The sequence below is a fragment of the Lemur catta genome, chromosome 2 (assembly GCF_020740605.2).
Source record: "Lemur catta isolate mLemCat1 chromosome 2, mLemCat1.pri, whole genome shotgun sequence".
In the NCBI taxonomy this organism is placed as follows: domain Eukaryota; kingdom Metazoa; phylum Chordata; class Mammalia; order Primates; family Lemuridae; genus Lemur; species Lemur catta.
This window is the reverse complement of record NC_059129.1, coordinates 60,378,256-60,393,444: the sequence shown is the minus strand read 5'-3', so window position 1 is coordinate 60,393,444 and position 15,189 is coordinate 60,378,256. Positions and strand designations below refer to the sequence as shown.

General features: G+C 44.4%; 1 protein-coding gene across 1 annotated transcript in view; it reads left to right on the top strand.

Moving 5' to 3' along the window:
* Positions 1-13,651, top strand: part of ELOVL5 (ELOVL fatty acid elongase 5) — a 78,465-nt gene extending 64,814 nt beyond the window's left edge. Inside the window, exons 4-8 of the mRNA XM_045543758.1 lie at positions 4,782-4,859; positions 5,792-5,963; positions 7,746-7,870; positions 10,345-10,479; positions 11,746-13,651. Coding sequence (XP_045399714.1) covers positions 4,782-4,859; positions 5,792-5,963; positions 7,746-7,870; positions 10,345-10,479; positions 11,746-11,889 — 654 coding nt within the window. The 3' untranslated portion in view covers positions 11,890-13,651. The remainder of the gene's footprint in view (positions 1-4,781; positions 4,860-5,791; positions 5,964-7,745; positions 7,871-10,344; positions 10,480-11,745) is intronic.
* The last annotated feature ends 1,538 nt before the right edge of the window (positions 13,652-15,189 follow it).

Here is a 15,189-nt window from a genome sequence, read left to right as displayed (position 1 = left end):
ATGGCGGGTGAGCTCAGGGGAAGGAGAAGGGACTTCAGGCTGCAGTGCTTGAGAGAGGAATCATGAAGAAAATAGAATTTTAACTGAATTTTGAGAGCTAGAGATGGGGATACATGGGTATGGAGATCATTCCAGTTGAAAAGAACAAAATAATGCTAACTGCCCACAGTTGTTATACTTACCCTGCGTACCATGTTGGGTGAGACAGGCATTGCACCCTTCGTGGTGAGCACATTATATTTATCCCATTTGAGGAGTGAGGACACTGAAACTGAAAGAGGTTGAAATACCTCGCCCCGGGTCACCTAGCTAAATGTGGGGAAGCTGGGATTTAATGAGCTACTGCCCAAACCCATGCTCTTTCCCCGTGGCTGCTCTGTAGTGGTTAAGGAAAGGCACGTTTGGAGGGTGGGAAGAGGTCTAGTTTGATCATAGGTAAGGGAAAAGTGAAAGATAAACTGGGGGAACATTGTAGACACTGCACCTGGGATTTAGGGTTTCTTTCTGAAGGCAGTGATGAATCACTGAAGGGTTTAAACAAGGAATTCAGTGGTTTGAGAGGCACCGTGGCCCCAGTAGAAGCAATACATGGCAGAAGCAGTAGAGGGAGTGTTTGCAGTGAAGCTTGGAGGAGCTCCTGCAGGGAGCCGCTACGGTGGAAAGGAGTGATGAGCTCAGGTTAAGTACAGGCCACCAAATGTGCAGCTTCCCATGTATGTGCCTAGTTTATGCTTTGGTAGTGAAAGTAGTTTGCCACAAGTGCCCAGGTTTGAGTTCTTTAACCTCCAAAGACACTGGCTGTTTTATACAGTAATTTTTTCCCATTTATGGGGCAAGGGGGAAGACAAATGGAATTTAGGTTAACTGGCTTAAAGAGTCAAGCAAGGCTGGCCGGGTGGGTGGCTCACTCCTGTAATCCTAGCACTCTTGAGGCCGAGGCGGGGGAGGATCCCTTGAGGTCAGGAGTTTGAGAGCAATTTGAGCAAGAGGGAGACTCGGTCTCTACTAAAAATAGGAAAATTAGCCGGGCATGATGGCTCACACTTGTAATCCCAGCTACTTGGGAGGCTGAGGCAGGAGAATCGCTTGAGCCGCGGAGTTTGAGGTTGCTGTGAGCTAGGCTAATGCCACGGCACTCTAGCCCAGGCAACAGAGCGAGCCTCTGTCTCAAAAAAAAAAAAAAAAAAAAGAAAGAAAGAAAGAGTCAAGGCAGTTCTACCTGGATTCCTTATTAAAGATGAAAGAAAACGTGTGGCAGAGCCCCTTCTACTGAGTTAACAAGACCCCCTCAATCTGTGCTGATCCTTGGGATTGAGGTGCCTACAAAAATTACAAGGGAGGATTTGTCCTCCTCTTCCCCAGAGTTCCTTTGATTTTTCCCCACCCCTGCCAAAGGTAGACATTCATGAATGCAGTCTTCTGCACACACACACATACCAGCCACCCTATTTTAAAATCAGCAGGAGCAAAACCAACCCAGGATGTATCCGGACACCATAAAACAAAACAATAGATGGAGAAAAGTGATGGTAGGTCCTAGATTTAAGATTCATAAAATGGTAAATTTTCCAGAAGTATATCTAACAAAGACAATCATATGGTAATAAATGTTTCATTTTGCCAAGTAAAGCTGTCGTTGTTTTAAATAAATCATTTAAATTGTGCAAATTTATTTTCATGAAAACCTTACCCTGTCGTCCTTACTTTTCTCATTTGCGTTAAACCCATGAAGGTTTCGTAAAGCATCAGTTCCCTTTCTGTACCTTCAAACCATAGGAAATAGTTCATCAATTCCCTTGTGGGGTGGAAGGGCGGGCAGTGAAGAACACTGTACTAAGATGGCCCTTCCCTCTCTCCACCCCAGGTCCACGCCCAGGTCTCCTGGGCACGTACACACTAGCCTCCCCACTCCTCTGCCCCACTTCGGCCTCAGGCTTTGTATCTTGATTCTGAGAACTTCTGATAGGTCTGCATGTGACCTACCTGACTGGCCATGACTTCAGAGAGCAGTATAAGACCAAAAAGATAATACCCTTCTAATAAATTACCGTGTGGGTGCTGGTCTTTCAAAGATAATACAGAACAGTTTATGCGTGGTCTGTTCTTAAAGTTTTAACATAGAAATTATAGAAAATTGGAACAGACCCTTTAGAGGTAATTTAGTCCAACCTCATCTTTTTACAGTAAAAAACAATGAAGGCCCAGGGGAATTAGCTGGCTCACCTCAGGTGCCAGGCCTGGCACTCACGTCTTCCTCCTAATCTGTGGCTCTTTTTCATCATAAAATGATGCTTCTCCACTCAACCCAGCAACATTTAAATCCCTGTGCTGTTGTTGGCCATGAAAACTGTTAACTCTTAATGCTTTTTTATGTGTAGAAGGTGACAAAGCAGAAGGAAAACAGCAAAAAGGAAGTTAACAGAAGAAAGATAGTGTGCAGGATGCTCAGTGTGAGTGCAGCAGCTACACCCACTTTTGGCATTAAATTTCTGAGGTCAGACTGGGTGGAAATAGCACAGTATGTCTTCACACTCTTGTAATCACCTGCTGCTCCCTGGAGAGAATCTGTGTTGCTCGCCAGGTTAAACTCTTGTGTTCAAGGATAGTGAGAGGGTATAGCCAGGAGTTTCCTGAGTCCTGGGTTCTGTTACATCTTTCCCAAAATGCTACCGGTAGGTGAACCATTTCTTTGAAGTTCAGTAGCGCAAAGCCCGTGGTTCCCAATCCTAGTTGCAAATTGAAATTACCTTGAGCTTTGTAACAGGGCCCTTTGAGATTCTGGTTTAATGAATGGTCTGGGGTGAGGCCAGGCATTAGCAATTTTTAAAAACTCCTCAGGTGATTCTGTTATGCAGCTAAAATGGGAACCACAGCTTTAAGCTAATGATTTTCAAACTTTAACTACCTCAGGGCAGTTAAAACAGGGCTGGGCTTCATACCCAGAAATTTCTGATTCAGCACGTCTGAACTGGGGCCTAGGATTGTGTATTTCTAACAAGTTCCTGGGTGGTGGTGATGCTGCTGATTGGGGATCACACTTTGAAAACCACAGCATTAGATTCTCAGAGGGGTCTGAGATCCAGGACTCTGGGGTCCCATCTTGATGATGATTCAATCCCAGAATTTGAGATTCTGAAGGTGTAGGATTGCTTCACTCAAGAATGTGCATTTCCCATTTCCTTTTTTTTTTTTTTTTTTGGAGACAGAGTCTCGCTCTGTTGCCTAGGCTAGAGTGCCATGATGGCATTAGCCTAGTTCACAGTAACCTCCAACTCCTGGACTTAAGGGTTCCTTCTGCCTCAGCCTCCCAAGTTGCTAGGACTAGAGGCATGCATCACCATGCCTGGCTAATTTTTTCTATTTTTAGTTGTTTGGCTGATTTCTTTCTATTTTTAGTAGAGACGGGGTCTCGCTGTTACTCAGGCTGGTCTCAAACTCCTGACCTCGAGCGATCCTCCCTCCTTGGCCTCCCAGACTGCTAGGATTATAGGCGTGAGCCACCATGCCTGGCCAAGAATGTACATTTCTTAAAAGTTCCTGTATGCAACCGCTCATGGGCTCATGCCTGTAATCCTAGCACTCAGGAAGGATGAGGCAGGAGGATCGGTTGAGCCCAGGAGTTTGAGGTTGCAGTGAGTTATGGTGACACCACTGTGCTCTAACAGGGGCGACAGAGCAAGACCCTGCCTCAAAAAAAAAAAAAAAAAAAAAGTTCCTGTGTGATGCTGCTGCTGGACTGGGGAACACACTTTGACAACCAGTGGCTAGTTCCTTGTTCTGGGTACCGGGATGAGATCAGGCAGAAGGCAGGTCACCTCAGATTCCTCCCCAGCTGGCACCACTTGGTCACCAGGAAAACTTGAGGTGGCCGTAGGCCCAGAAGGAAGCTGAAGAGGAGCGATGAACCACAGTTTACATAGACAACGGCATCTTGTAGGTGGGTGTCTGGAACGGGCAACGTGGAGATGCTCGGGTGGTCACAGTAAACTTTCTGTCTGGACTGTTAGAGTGGGTGGGTCCTCAGGTCTCATCTAGGCCATTGGTTCTCATTGTGTGTCAGTGAGGAAACTGAGGTCCCTCCAGTGACAACGGGTGATAACTGGAGGGCTGTAACAGAGCTTGCAGCCCAGTTCTGGGGTCCTCTCTGTGACACCACAGTGCCTGCTGTGCTGCAGGTGAATTCTGGGGCATGGGCATGATTTCTGGTCTGCTGAAGTCTGACTCATGGATCCAGAGGATGGTACAGCAGCGGGAAATAATGAAGAAGGTGAAGTTGGACTAAATATCCCTAGGCCTACAGCAGCGGTTCTCCAAGTATGGTCCCCAGGCCTCCTGTGGCAGAAACACCCGCCTGCAATCCGTGTTGATAACGTGCCCTTCAGGTGATTCAGATGCTGCAGACTCAAGTTTGAGGAGTGCTGGCTTAGGGACAGTGGCCTGAGACTGCTGGGGGCGGGACAGGGAACCTGTGATTGGATGGGTCTGGGCACACAGGACCCAGAGGTGATGGGCTGAGGATTCTGCAGAGAGGCAGCGCGATAAAGGAGGGTCTCCAAAGGCAGCAGCCTGAGAGTGACTCTGAGGCCCACCACTTAATCTGTCGCAGTGCCCACCCCTCATGAAATGGAGGCTCAAGTCATTAAACTTTCCCTTTGCTCACACTTCCCTAGTTTTTTTCTCAGAGCAAAATTTTCACGGATTCTGCAACTAATGACATCTAATTGAATAGGCCTTTACGTGGTTCTGATATCGCTGGTAACTGGCTTTTTTCTCTTTTCTAGTTGGTAACAGGAGTACGGGAAGGCAAATACAACTTCTTCTGTCAGGGCACACGCTCCGCAGGAGAATCAGATATGAAGGTACAGTCTCTTTTTTAAAACATCTATTTATTTGTTTATTATAGGTGTTGATTTTTTACATAAAGAAATTGTGCAAAAGACAAAATGGCCCATAACCTCATTGCCCAAGGTAATTCCTATTGACATTTTAAAAAGAATAAAAAGATAATATGTATACATGGCATGAAAACTGGAACACCATAAAAGGTTATAAAATGAAAACTAAAGCATCCCTCTCTGCATAAATAACACCTGTTAACAATTGACAGGGAAAAATGCAATGCATTTGTCAATATTTATGTTATATTTACATAAATGGGATCATAAGGGTACTGTCTTAAATTTTTAAAATCGTTCTTCCAAGTGCAATCTGAGTAGTGTTAAAGATAGAATCCAACTTCCACTCTTGAGATTTTTTTTATTTTTTATTTTTTTATTTTTATTTTTTTTACATCAAAAGCTGACGATGGAAACTCAGCGTGGGCAGTCATTTCCTTAGAGCACCTGTTTGACATACTTAACTGAGCAGGGACCTCACACTGCAGGTTCTCATTCCTTCTGTGCCTCATGTCAGGTCAGCTGCCCCACGTCAGCCCCTGAAATCAAAAGCATTTTTCAGGTGGCCTTTGGGAATAGGCAGTCTGCAAAGTTTGGAATCTTGAAGCTTCTGTTTTTGTTGGAGTCTTTTTTGTTAGAATCTTGAAGGATGTCAGGGGCCCATTTAAAACTTTCCCCGTTGTCATTTCAAACCCATCCCCCTGTCCCACCCCAGTCACATTCTCAGGTTAGAGGCAACCAGAGAGTGACCAGAGCTCCTGACATTCAGAGCCAGTGGGGCACTTGGGCTTCTCCAAGTTGACATTGGATTCTGGAATGTTAGCAAAACATGCCAGAGGAGATACTCCAGAGCAGCATTGAGGATAAGCCTTAACTCTTTGACCCCTTCCTCTTAGATTATCCGTGTCCTCTGGTGGTACTACTTCTCCAAACTGATAGAATTTATGGACACCTTCTTCTTCATCCTGCGTAAGAACAACCACCAGATCACGGTCCTGCACGTCTACCACCACGCCTCCATGCTGAACATCTGGTGGTTTGTGATGAACTGGGTCCCCTGTGGCCACTGTAAGTATCAGAGAGAGGAGGGGGTCTTTGGGCACAGGTGTGAACAGGGAGGCTGAGTTGAAACTGAGGCTTTCAAAAAAGGTGCTTTTTCTGTAGATTTCTAGGTCAGGCTTTTGAGCTTTGTGTCCAAGTTGATTTTAATGATAGTTTGTGTGGCCTATATACACAAAACCTTTTTCTGGTTAAGTAAACATTCTGTGCTGATTGGGCAAGATGAGGGAGATACCAGCAGGGACATATCAAAAAATAGGTCTTGCTTTATGCCCAGGGTCTGGGAAGGAAAAAAGAAAGAAAGACAGAAATGGGGACAGTGTTCTCTGACACAGAGGGCAGCTGTTTCAGGTTCTGTCTAATCCTCATTTCTCTATGATGTAGAAGGTGTTTGCCTGACGGGGGCAGGCCCTGAGATGGAAAGGCACCATCAACTGAGTGCCAGGGGACGAGGCTGACTGAAAGCTTTCACTGAGTCTTGCATTAGGAGCTCTCTCTGCATGTTCTAATGACCCTCTCGTTCCATGAACCATGGTTATCAGAGTGTCTTCTAGGACAAAGCACCAAAACTTGTGGTCTAAAGCCTCTTATAATTTTGGAGATTAAGTTGTCACCTTCAGGTTCAGCTTGGGAGTTTTAACAAATGTCTCGATCAAAACTCCTATCATCCTGACATTGAAAGATGTGAGTCTATTCATTTGAGTCTATTCATAGATGTTTTTCCCCTGTGATAGCACTACCTGCCCTTGAGTACCTCAGCCCACCAAGATTCACAGGGTCATGGAATTCTAGAACTAGGAAGAAACTTTCTAAATACAGCTCCTTTGGGTTTTTAGAGGAAACCAAGGCCCCAGAAGTGTTGGCAGAGCTCGGGCCTCTGTGCTCCGTCCCTTCCTCCCTCCGTCACAGCTCATGACTGTGGATTAGCCAACCTAACCTTCTAATAGAAACAGCCTCTCCTTGCACTTGAAGGGTGCTTTGAGTTCTCAAGGAAATTGCAGGATGACTGACTTTAGCCCCACCTGGCCCATGAGAAACTGAATCAGAGAATGGACATGACTTGCCCAAAGTCACATGGCCAGTTACTGTCATAGCCAGGAGTAGAAACTTCCCTGATCCCAGCCTTGTGTAACTCTGACACTCTGACTGCACAGGGAAAAGCCAGAGAGCTGTGTTTGGTTACTGACTGTCAGGGAGGAAGACAGAGGATCTTAAAAAAAAAAAAAAAAAAATCATGTGCTAAAATGGATCTTTTATCCCTAAGGAACTGGACTCTGGACTCTATTATTAATAAAAATATTTGACCTCAGCACTGCAGTCTGGGGAATTAGAAGGTGACTTCAGAGGCCTCTCCAAATCTCAGCAGATGTGTAGGAACAGCCAGCTTTGAGCGTGTTGCCTGCCAGCTGTCGTCCTCCAGCCCTCAGAGCAGCATGTCTGAGATAGTTGTGCGTATAAAGAAAATCAGCTGCCCCTGGGAGTTGACAGGGGTCTGGCAGCAAAGCCCACAGGTGCCGACACAGGGCAGGTGGTGTCAGGGCTCCTGTGTCAGATGCCCACCTGCCAGCCACAGCTGACCCCTGGGCTCGAAGCATCCTGGTGGCCGCCTGCCCAAGTGGGAGTTGAATCCTCATTACATGTCCGTGCAGTGCTTGCTGCTGTAGTGTTTGCCGGCTCCTGTTGGAAAGCATCTCTTTCTTCTGATTCAAAAAGAATCTAGGATATTTTCTGCCACCTGTTATGTGTAAAACACTGACGCATCCTCTTTTCCAAATCTCCTCTGTTCTGCAGCCTATTTCGGTGCCACACTTAACAGCTTCATCCACGTGCTCATGTACTCGTACTACGGTCTGTCCTCAGTCCCTTCCATGCGTCCGTACCTGTGGTGGAAGAAGTACATCACTCAGGGACAGCTGGTGAGTGACTCAGCCTCTTTCCCTGGGACTTGCTCCCTGGCGGACACAGACCTCTTCCTGGCTTTGTTGTCATTTAATAGCATCTAAGATGTCCCTTTCCCACCCTTTCTCATTTGATCCCGTTACACTCTTTGCACTAGGAAGAATGGGGAATTTTCTTCTTTTTAATTGATGGTGAAACTGTGCCCAGGAGCATACGTAGCTAAGTTGAATTGTAGAGAGTGTACTAGAATCTAATTTCCTGACCTCAGGTTCAGCTCTTTGTTCTTAGTTTGTGCACGTAAGCACATATGCGTGTGTGTATGTATATACACAGGTGTCGTCATTAGAGTCCATAATCCATGGTGGACACTGCTTATCTGTGTCCCAGTAGTTTCAGCAGGGGCTGTGGAGTAGTGGGTGTCTGGGGCACTTGTAGCTTGTTAGGCAGCGAGAATACTTGCCCAGGCAGGTGTGGGTGACCCCCCAGGCTTTGTGTGGTGGAGCACCTGTTGGCGACAGTGACACCTGCTCTGCTTCAAATGACAGCCTCCTACCACAGGTCACTGTGCCAGGGCCAGACCACTGTGCACCTAATCATTATTTCTTACCATCCTTTCTTAAGCCTTCCCCAGTTGTCAGTGTATTGTAGACCCCGGTTCCTCTTCCCTCATGAATTCTTTCATTAAGTAGTTATTAAACTAGTGGTGCTCATGTTAAATACTGACATTTATTAAGTGTTTACCACGTGTCAGGCACTCATGCTAAGTGAGCAGTTTTATGTGGATTATTCAAGTATCCTGATCTCATGATATTGTCCCCGGTTTATAGATGAAGACACTGAGGCAATAGGCCAAAACTAGCTGATGGAGGGGTGTAGACGTTAAACCCTTAGCCCTGGCCTTGTCAACATGGTTTTCTAAACAAACCAAGGTGATTCAGATCCCTCCGTGTGAATTGTACATTTTCAATATTTAAAAATAACAATCTGAAAAGAAAAGATCTGAGAAAATCTTCTGAGCTACTTACGTGTTGGACATTTCATTATCACCTCTCTGCCAGCTGCTGTACAGGCCTTGTTAATTTTTTCTCACCCACCTGTGAAGAAGGAAAATTGTTCCTTAACCTCCTTGCTATTTATACTTGAGAAATGGTGCAGAGATCGATTTATACCACACGGTTGTGGCTCAGGCAGAAGCAGAATTTAAAGGAACAGACTGGAGAAGTTGGTCTCCTGTTGGGCTCTGTACTTTGAGGTAGAAGATGACCAGTTTGTCAGGATTTATTTTAAGCACCACTCCTAGTTACTTCTCAACCTAGAGTACTAATTTTAAAAAAGAAAAACATAAAAGCTGGGTGTGGTGGCTCAGACCTGTAGTCCCAGCTACTCGGGAGGCTGAGGCAGGAGGATGGCTTGAGCCCAAGAGTTCAGGCCCAGCCTGGGAAACAGATGGTGAGACCCGACTCTTAAAAAGAAAAAAAGGGCCAGGCGCGGTGGCTCACGCCTGTAATCAATCCTAGCACTCTGGGAGGCTGAGGTGGGCAGATCATTTGAGCTCAGGAGTTTGAGACCAGCCTGAGCAAGAGCGAGACCCCATCTCTACTAAAAATAGAAAGAAACTAGCTGGAGAACAAAAAATATACAGAAAAAGAAAAAAAGAAGAAGAAGAAATACTCTGTAGAAACCATTGGGGCTGCCAGAAAGAGAATGGGCAGAACCCAGCCCTCTGTTGTTGCTCTTCCTGAAGATGCAAATCTCCGGTAGCCACACCTTATTTTAACACCTTTTCACTGTTTCTCCAAGCAGTTCACAAGTTTTTCTTCTTTCCTTCTTTCCTTTCTTCCTTCCTTTCTTTACTTCTTTCTCTTCTCTTCTCTTCCCTTTCTTTTCTTGGAAGCCATTGATTCCTAAGACAGAATTCTGTCTTAGGAATTTTTTTTTTAATTTCAGAATATTACTAGGGAACAAACACTTTGGTTAAATAGGTCACGTGCTTTTCGAAGTTTTACTCATCAGAAACACTCTAGGGACTTCACATTGTTTGCCAGTAATAGTTTAAATCTACTCATCAGCTTTCACCAAACCAAAAGGGTACATGGACAACTAAGCAGTAGGGAGAGTGTCCAGCCAGACTGTACATCCTGCAGTGAGGTGACCGGCTTCCTGTAAACATACACCCCTCACCTTTTCTTCCTCTCTTAAAAAAAAATTTAAATACAAAGCAAGAAACCCTGTATCTGTCTGTAGTGTGTCCTTGAATTTTAGAGAAGAGAGTTTAAGTATCTTGGATGGGAGAGGGAGAATGTGTACAAGGCAAACAGAGTTTAGGATAAATGAAGCATACGCATTGTGTTTACGGAATGACCGCTGTCCCTGCAGGGAGGTTAGTAGGTGCTAATTCAGAAACGGGGGGGGGCTGGGTAAAAAGTCCATCTGACGCAGGGCCTCGTCTGTGCGCTGCCCCTGTTCAGTGGTGTCCCCGTTCTTCCCGTAGCTTCAGTTCGTGCTGACAATCATCCAGACCACCTGCGGGGTCATCTGGCCGTGTACCTTCCCTCTTGGTTGGTTGTATTTCCAGATCGGATACATGATTTCCCTGATTGCCCTCTTCACAAACTTCTACATTCAGGTAAATCTCACCCTTCTCTGGCACTTGGTATTTGGAGCCTTTACCGGCAAAGGCCCTCCGCTGTTCATGTAGCAGGGACCTGTGGTGTCCTGCTGGGTGCCCGGCGCTGTGCTCTGACGGAGTCACAGTGACAAGGGCAGCCCTGCCCTCTGGGGTGCTTACGGCTAACTAGCAGGCACTGAAATCTGTTGTGGATCCTGGGCAAGGCAGCCCTGGGGTTCACGTGGGAAATGTGAAACTGTTCAGCAGGCTCTTGTAGTGCTTCTCTCAGCCCTGCTACCCTGAACGTTGGTGCTAAATGAAATTTCACAAGAAATTTCCATCCCAGTCCTCAGATACAGGACCTGCCTTTTCCATCCAGTTTTCTGATACATTTACTGCTCAGGTTTGGGGATTCAGCTCATTCCCAAGCGTGTGATGTGGTGATGAAGGTCTCTGCTCACAGAAAGGTCCACGGAAGGCAGATTATCTCTGGTAGAGCCTGACCAATTTGCACCCACTGTGATTGTCCTGCCGCTTGTCACCCTTGGGTGATATGGGCTCCTGCTTTTGTGGCAGCGCCTGGTAGCCATACTGCCCGCTGATGTGGTTGAAGACACAGGGATTAGGAGCAAGGGCAGAGGCCAGGAGTCCTAGCTTAGCTACTTCTCCTCTTCCCTGTGCCCATAGGCACTTGCGTGTGGCGTGTTGAATTTGCATTGAGGTCCCATACTGCGGTGCTTAGTAGTTTATGACTGCACTGTGGAACGTACACCAGGAAGGTGAAAGGCTAGGACCCAGTAAAGCTGGAACCAAGTTTATTCCAACTGCTTATAGCAGCGTAGCACTTTGTACGTGAGGGCTGAAATCGTCACTAAGGCAAAGAGGAAATGTTGAAGATGAACAAGGGATGTGAATGTCAAGAGAGCTTCTGTCGGGTTGGAGACTAATGTGGCCGCATAACCCCTGTCCTCTGCCATCCAGGTATTAAAAAGGCAGAGTAAAGTTTAAATTGAAGTTTCTACACAATGTTTTAAATAGTATTTCTGCAGCCACCTGCCATTCGATGACTTACCTAAGGCTAAGCCTCAAAAAAGTGGAAGAGCGATTGCAACCAGTGGCAAAAATTTTGATTATGGTTACTTGACCACAGAAGTTGCTTCTTGATAAGATTTGGTCATAAAAGGAAATGAAGCCTAATGTTAGGAATGCGATTCCCAGTAAAGCTCCTCGGAGGGAGCACTGCCTCTTGGTCACGTGGCTGTCATCTGCCCTTGTACATTTCAGACCTACAACAGGAAGGGCGCCTCCCGGAGGAAAGACCACCTGAAAGACCACCAGAATGGGTCTGTGGCTGCTTCGAATGGACACACCAACAGCTTTTCTTTCCTGGAAAACAATGTGAAGCCAAGGAAGCCGCGGAAGGATTGAAGTCAGAGTTGAAAACCTCCAAACCACGTCATCTGATTGTAAGCACAATGTGAGTTGTGCCCGATGCTCGTTAACAGCTGCTGTAACTAGTCCAGCCTACAATAGTGTGACTCACGTAGGACCCCTTTCATCAGTTCAAAACCCCTAGAAAATGTATACAGATTATACAAGTAGGTTAAGATTTCTAACATTTCTGGGCTTTCATCGACCCCCTGCGCTAGACTGTGGAAAGGGAGTATTGTTGTAGTATACAACACTGCTGTTGCCTTATTAGTTATAACATGATAGGTGCTGAATTGTGATTCACAATTTAAAAACACTGTAATCCAAACTTTTTTTTTTTTTTCTTTTTTTACTGTAAATCATGCATGTGATTGTAAATGTAAATTTGTACAATGTTGTTACGGTAGAGAAACACACATGCCTTAAAATTTAAAAAGCAGGGCCCAAAGCTTATTAATTTAAATTAGGGTATGTTTCAAGTTTGTATTCATTTGTTGATAACTGTGTTTAGAAAAATCAAAGACCGTGATTTATGAAACTAGTGTGTGACATATAATTTCAAGTGACTTGTAGATGTGAAATCAGAAACGGCACCTTCAGTTTTGTAATATTGGCTTTGAATCAGGCAGACTCAAATCTAGTGGAACAGTCAGTTTAACTTTTTAACAGATCTTATTTTTTTATTTTGAGTGCCACTATTAATAATGTAAAAAAAGGGGAGAGGGCTCTAAAGCAGTCTTGATGAAACTTAAATATATATTCTTTGTCTTCAAGATTTTAGGAAGAGTGTAGGGTGAGTAGGCCATTTTTAATTTCTGAAGTGCTAAGTGTTTTTATACAGAAAACAAAAAGTCCATTTTGCTTTCCACCAGTGTGAGAGAAGGTGTACACTTTTCAAGAGAGATTGAATATTTACCATTTGACAGTGTCCCATTGATGAACAATGGGGCACTGGTTGCTGGGGTCCCGATTTGAATTGATTTCTGTACTGCTATCTGTTTTGACACAAACTTCCTTTTAAAATGTGCCTAGTTTACCAAAATTAACAAAGAAGAGTGGAGGGGAAGGACCTTAAAAATTTTAAGGTAAAATTAAACAGATAGCTACAGCATAAGAGAACTGGGAAATTGGATAGAGATAACTTGTTTCATGTAAATCTACTAGTACCTATAATTTTTTTCTGCTTAGAATCTAAAGATTTGTTTAGAACTTCTTATTTAAAAATAATAGAGTACAGACTGCTTATCATAAAATCATGTCTCTCACACTTGAGGCAGTGGTCAAACAGATGTGTACTATTATGTGTGTCATTTTAAAGTGTCAGAATTTAGCCTCTGAATACCTTCTCCGTCGGGGGAGAAAACACATTCATTGAACCACTCATGACACATCTTAGAAGGGCATTGACAATGTATAAACTAATTGTTGGTTTGATGTTTATGTAAATACCAGTTTACCATGCTTTAATTTTGCACATTCATATTATAGGGAGCCAGTTGGTTCTCTTACTAGTCTTGTGGGTTTTCTGTTTGAAAGGAGTCATGACATCTGTTTACATTTACCTTATCAAACCTAGAATGTGTATATTTATAAATGTATGTCTTCATTCCTAGGTACTAATTTGCAGATGTCTTTACGTATTTCAATACAGAAACTGTTAACATTCGATAGTGTGCTGTCAAAGTGTGCTTAGCTCATCTGGATATACCCACACTGTTAAATAATGTCTAAACATTAATCATTAAAACATTTTTGATTACCTGTGCTTGTGTTTTACATTGTTATGTGTTCCTAATTCTGAAAGACAGAGAAAAATCCACTTCCTTCACCCTCTGGGAACTTACCCAAAGAGATGTAAATAATTGTTTGGAAGGCTGCATTGTTTCTTAGCACATGAGGAAGTTCACATAAGGTGTAGTGGTAGTTCCACGCTGATACTTTCCTCTCTGCTCCTGCAGGTGCCCCCACTAAAGGTCCGAGCTCTAAGCACACTCCTTTATCCTTCCTCTCCATTCACCCTCCAGGCTGTTACTGTCCTAGGTTTAGACCATAGGTCTAAGAATTTTTTCAGATAGAAAGTATTTCAGGCTTGGCAGGCCACATGGTCTCTGTTGCAACTACTCAACTATGCCATTGTAGAACACAAAAGCAGCCAGAGACGATGTGTAAATGAGTGAGTATGAAAGTATCCTAATAAACTTTATTTCCAAAACAGAAGGCCTATGGCCATAGTTTGCTGACTTGTACCCTGGAGTAATGAGGTCTCCTCTTTGGACCCAAAGCTCAGTCATTTTCTTTGCCAAAGATCGTTTCACGTCTCAGGCCCAGGCCCCTCGCAGCCTACCCCAGTCTGGTTGACTCAGCAAGTCTGTCCTTGTCCACAACAAGAGGGATGACACGAATGGCCTGTCTTCCTTCCATCTATTTCATACCACACTGTCCCCAGTATAGGCTCGATCTTGGCTCGTGGGTGCCTTCCAGTTTGTCAGTATCACCTTAAAAATGTCACCTGAAACTGCATTTAATATTTGGGATATTTTCCAAAAGGTGCAAGAGGATTATTGGGGCATTGGTGGTAATATTTATTTCCCTGTCTTTCCCCACTAAGTCCAGAACAAATTAAAAAAATAAGACACAGAAATCAGACCAGTAGAAATGAAAATAGCACACCTCTTACTGAGAAGACTGGATTGATGAAACCGATACCACGATACGGCTGGCTAATTAATTACCCTGGCTAATAACCCTGTTGACCTAAACTAAACAGGACTGGCACTAGCACACTAATGGTTGCTGTGACTGTTGGTCTGGTGATGAACTAATTATTAAGATATTCTGAATATCAGCTCTGGAATTTACCTACCTTAAACTATAAGCTCCCTTCGCAGTGGCAGATTCTTCCCTCATGTTTTTTACCCTACCAAGAAAATATGCTCAGTTGCATTTCCCAATCTCAGCAAAGTCTCCCTCCCCTCAGAGGCTTGAGTGGGGAAGAGGGCAGAATGAGGCCATATGTGTTCCTGCACTTTTCTCATTCCTATACAGAAAAGGGAGGATTCCCATTTCCCCCGTTTTTAGCATCCTGGCTACTCATACAGAAGGGCAGTGTAGCCTAATAGGAGAAGCACAACTTGGGGACCACATTGCCCGGGTTGAAATTCTAACTGTGTAATCTTTGGGAACATTGCTTTAACCTTGCCTCAGTTTTCTCATCTGCCAAGTGGGCATAATGTTAGTCCCTCCCTATGTTATAGGGTCATTATAAGGATTAAGTAGATTACTAACTCTACCGTATAT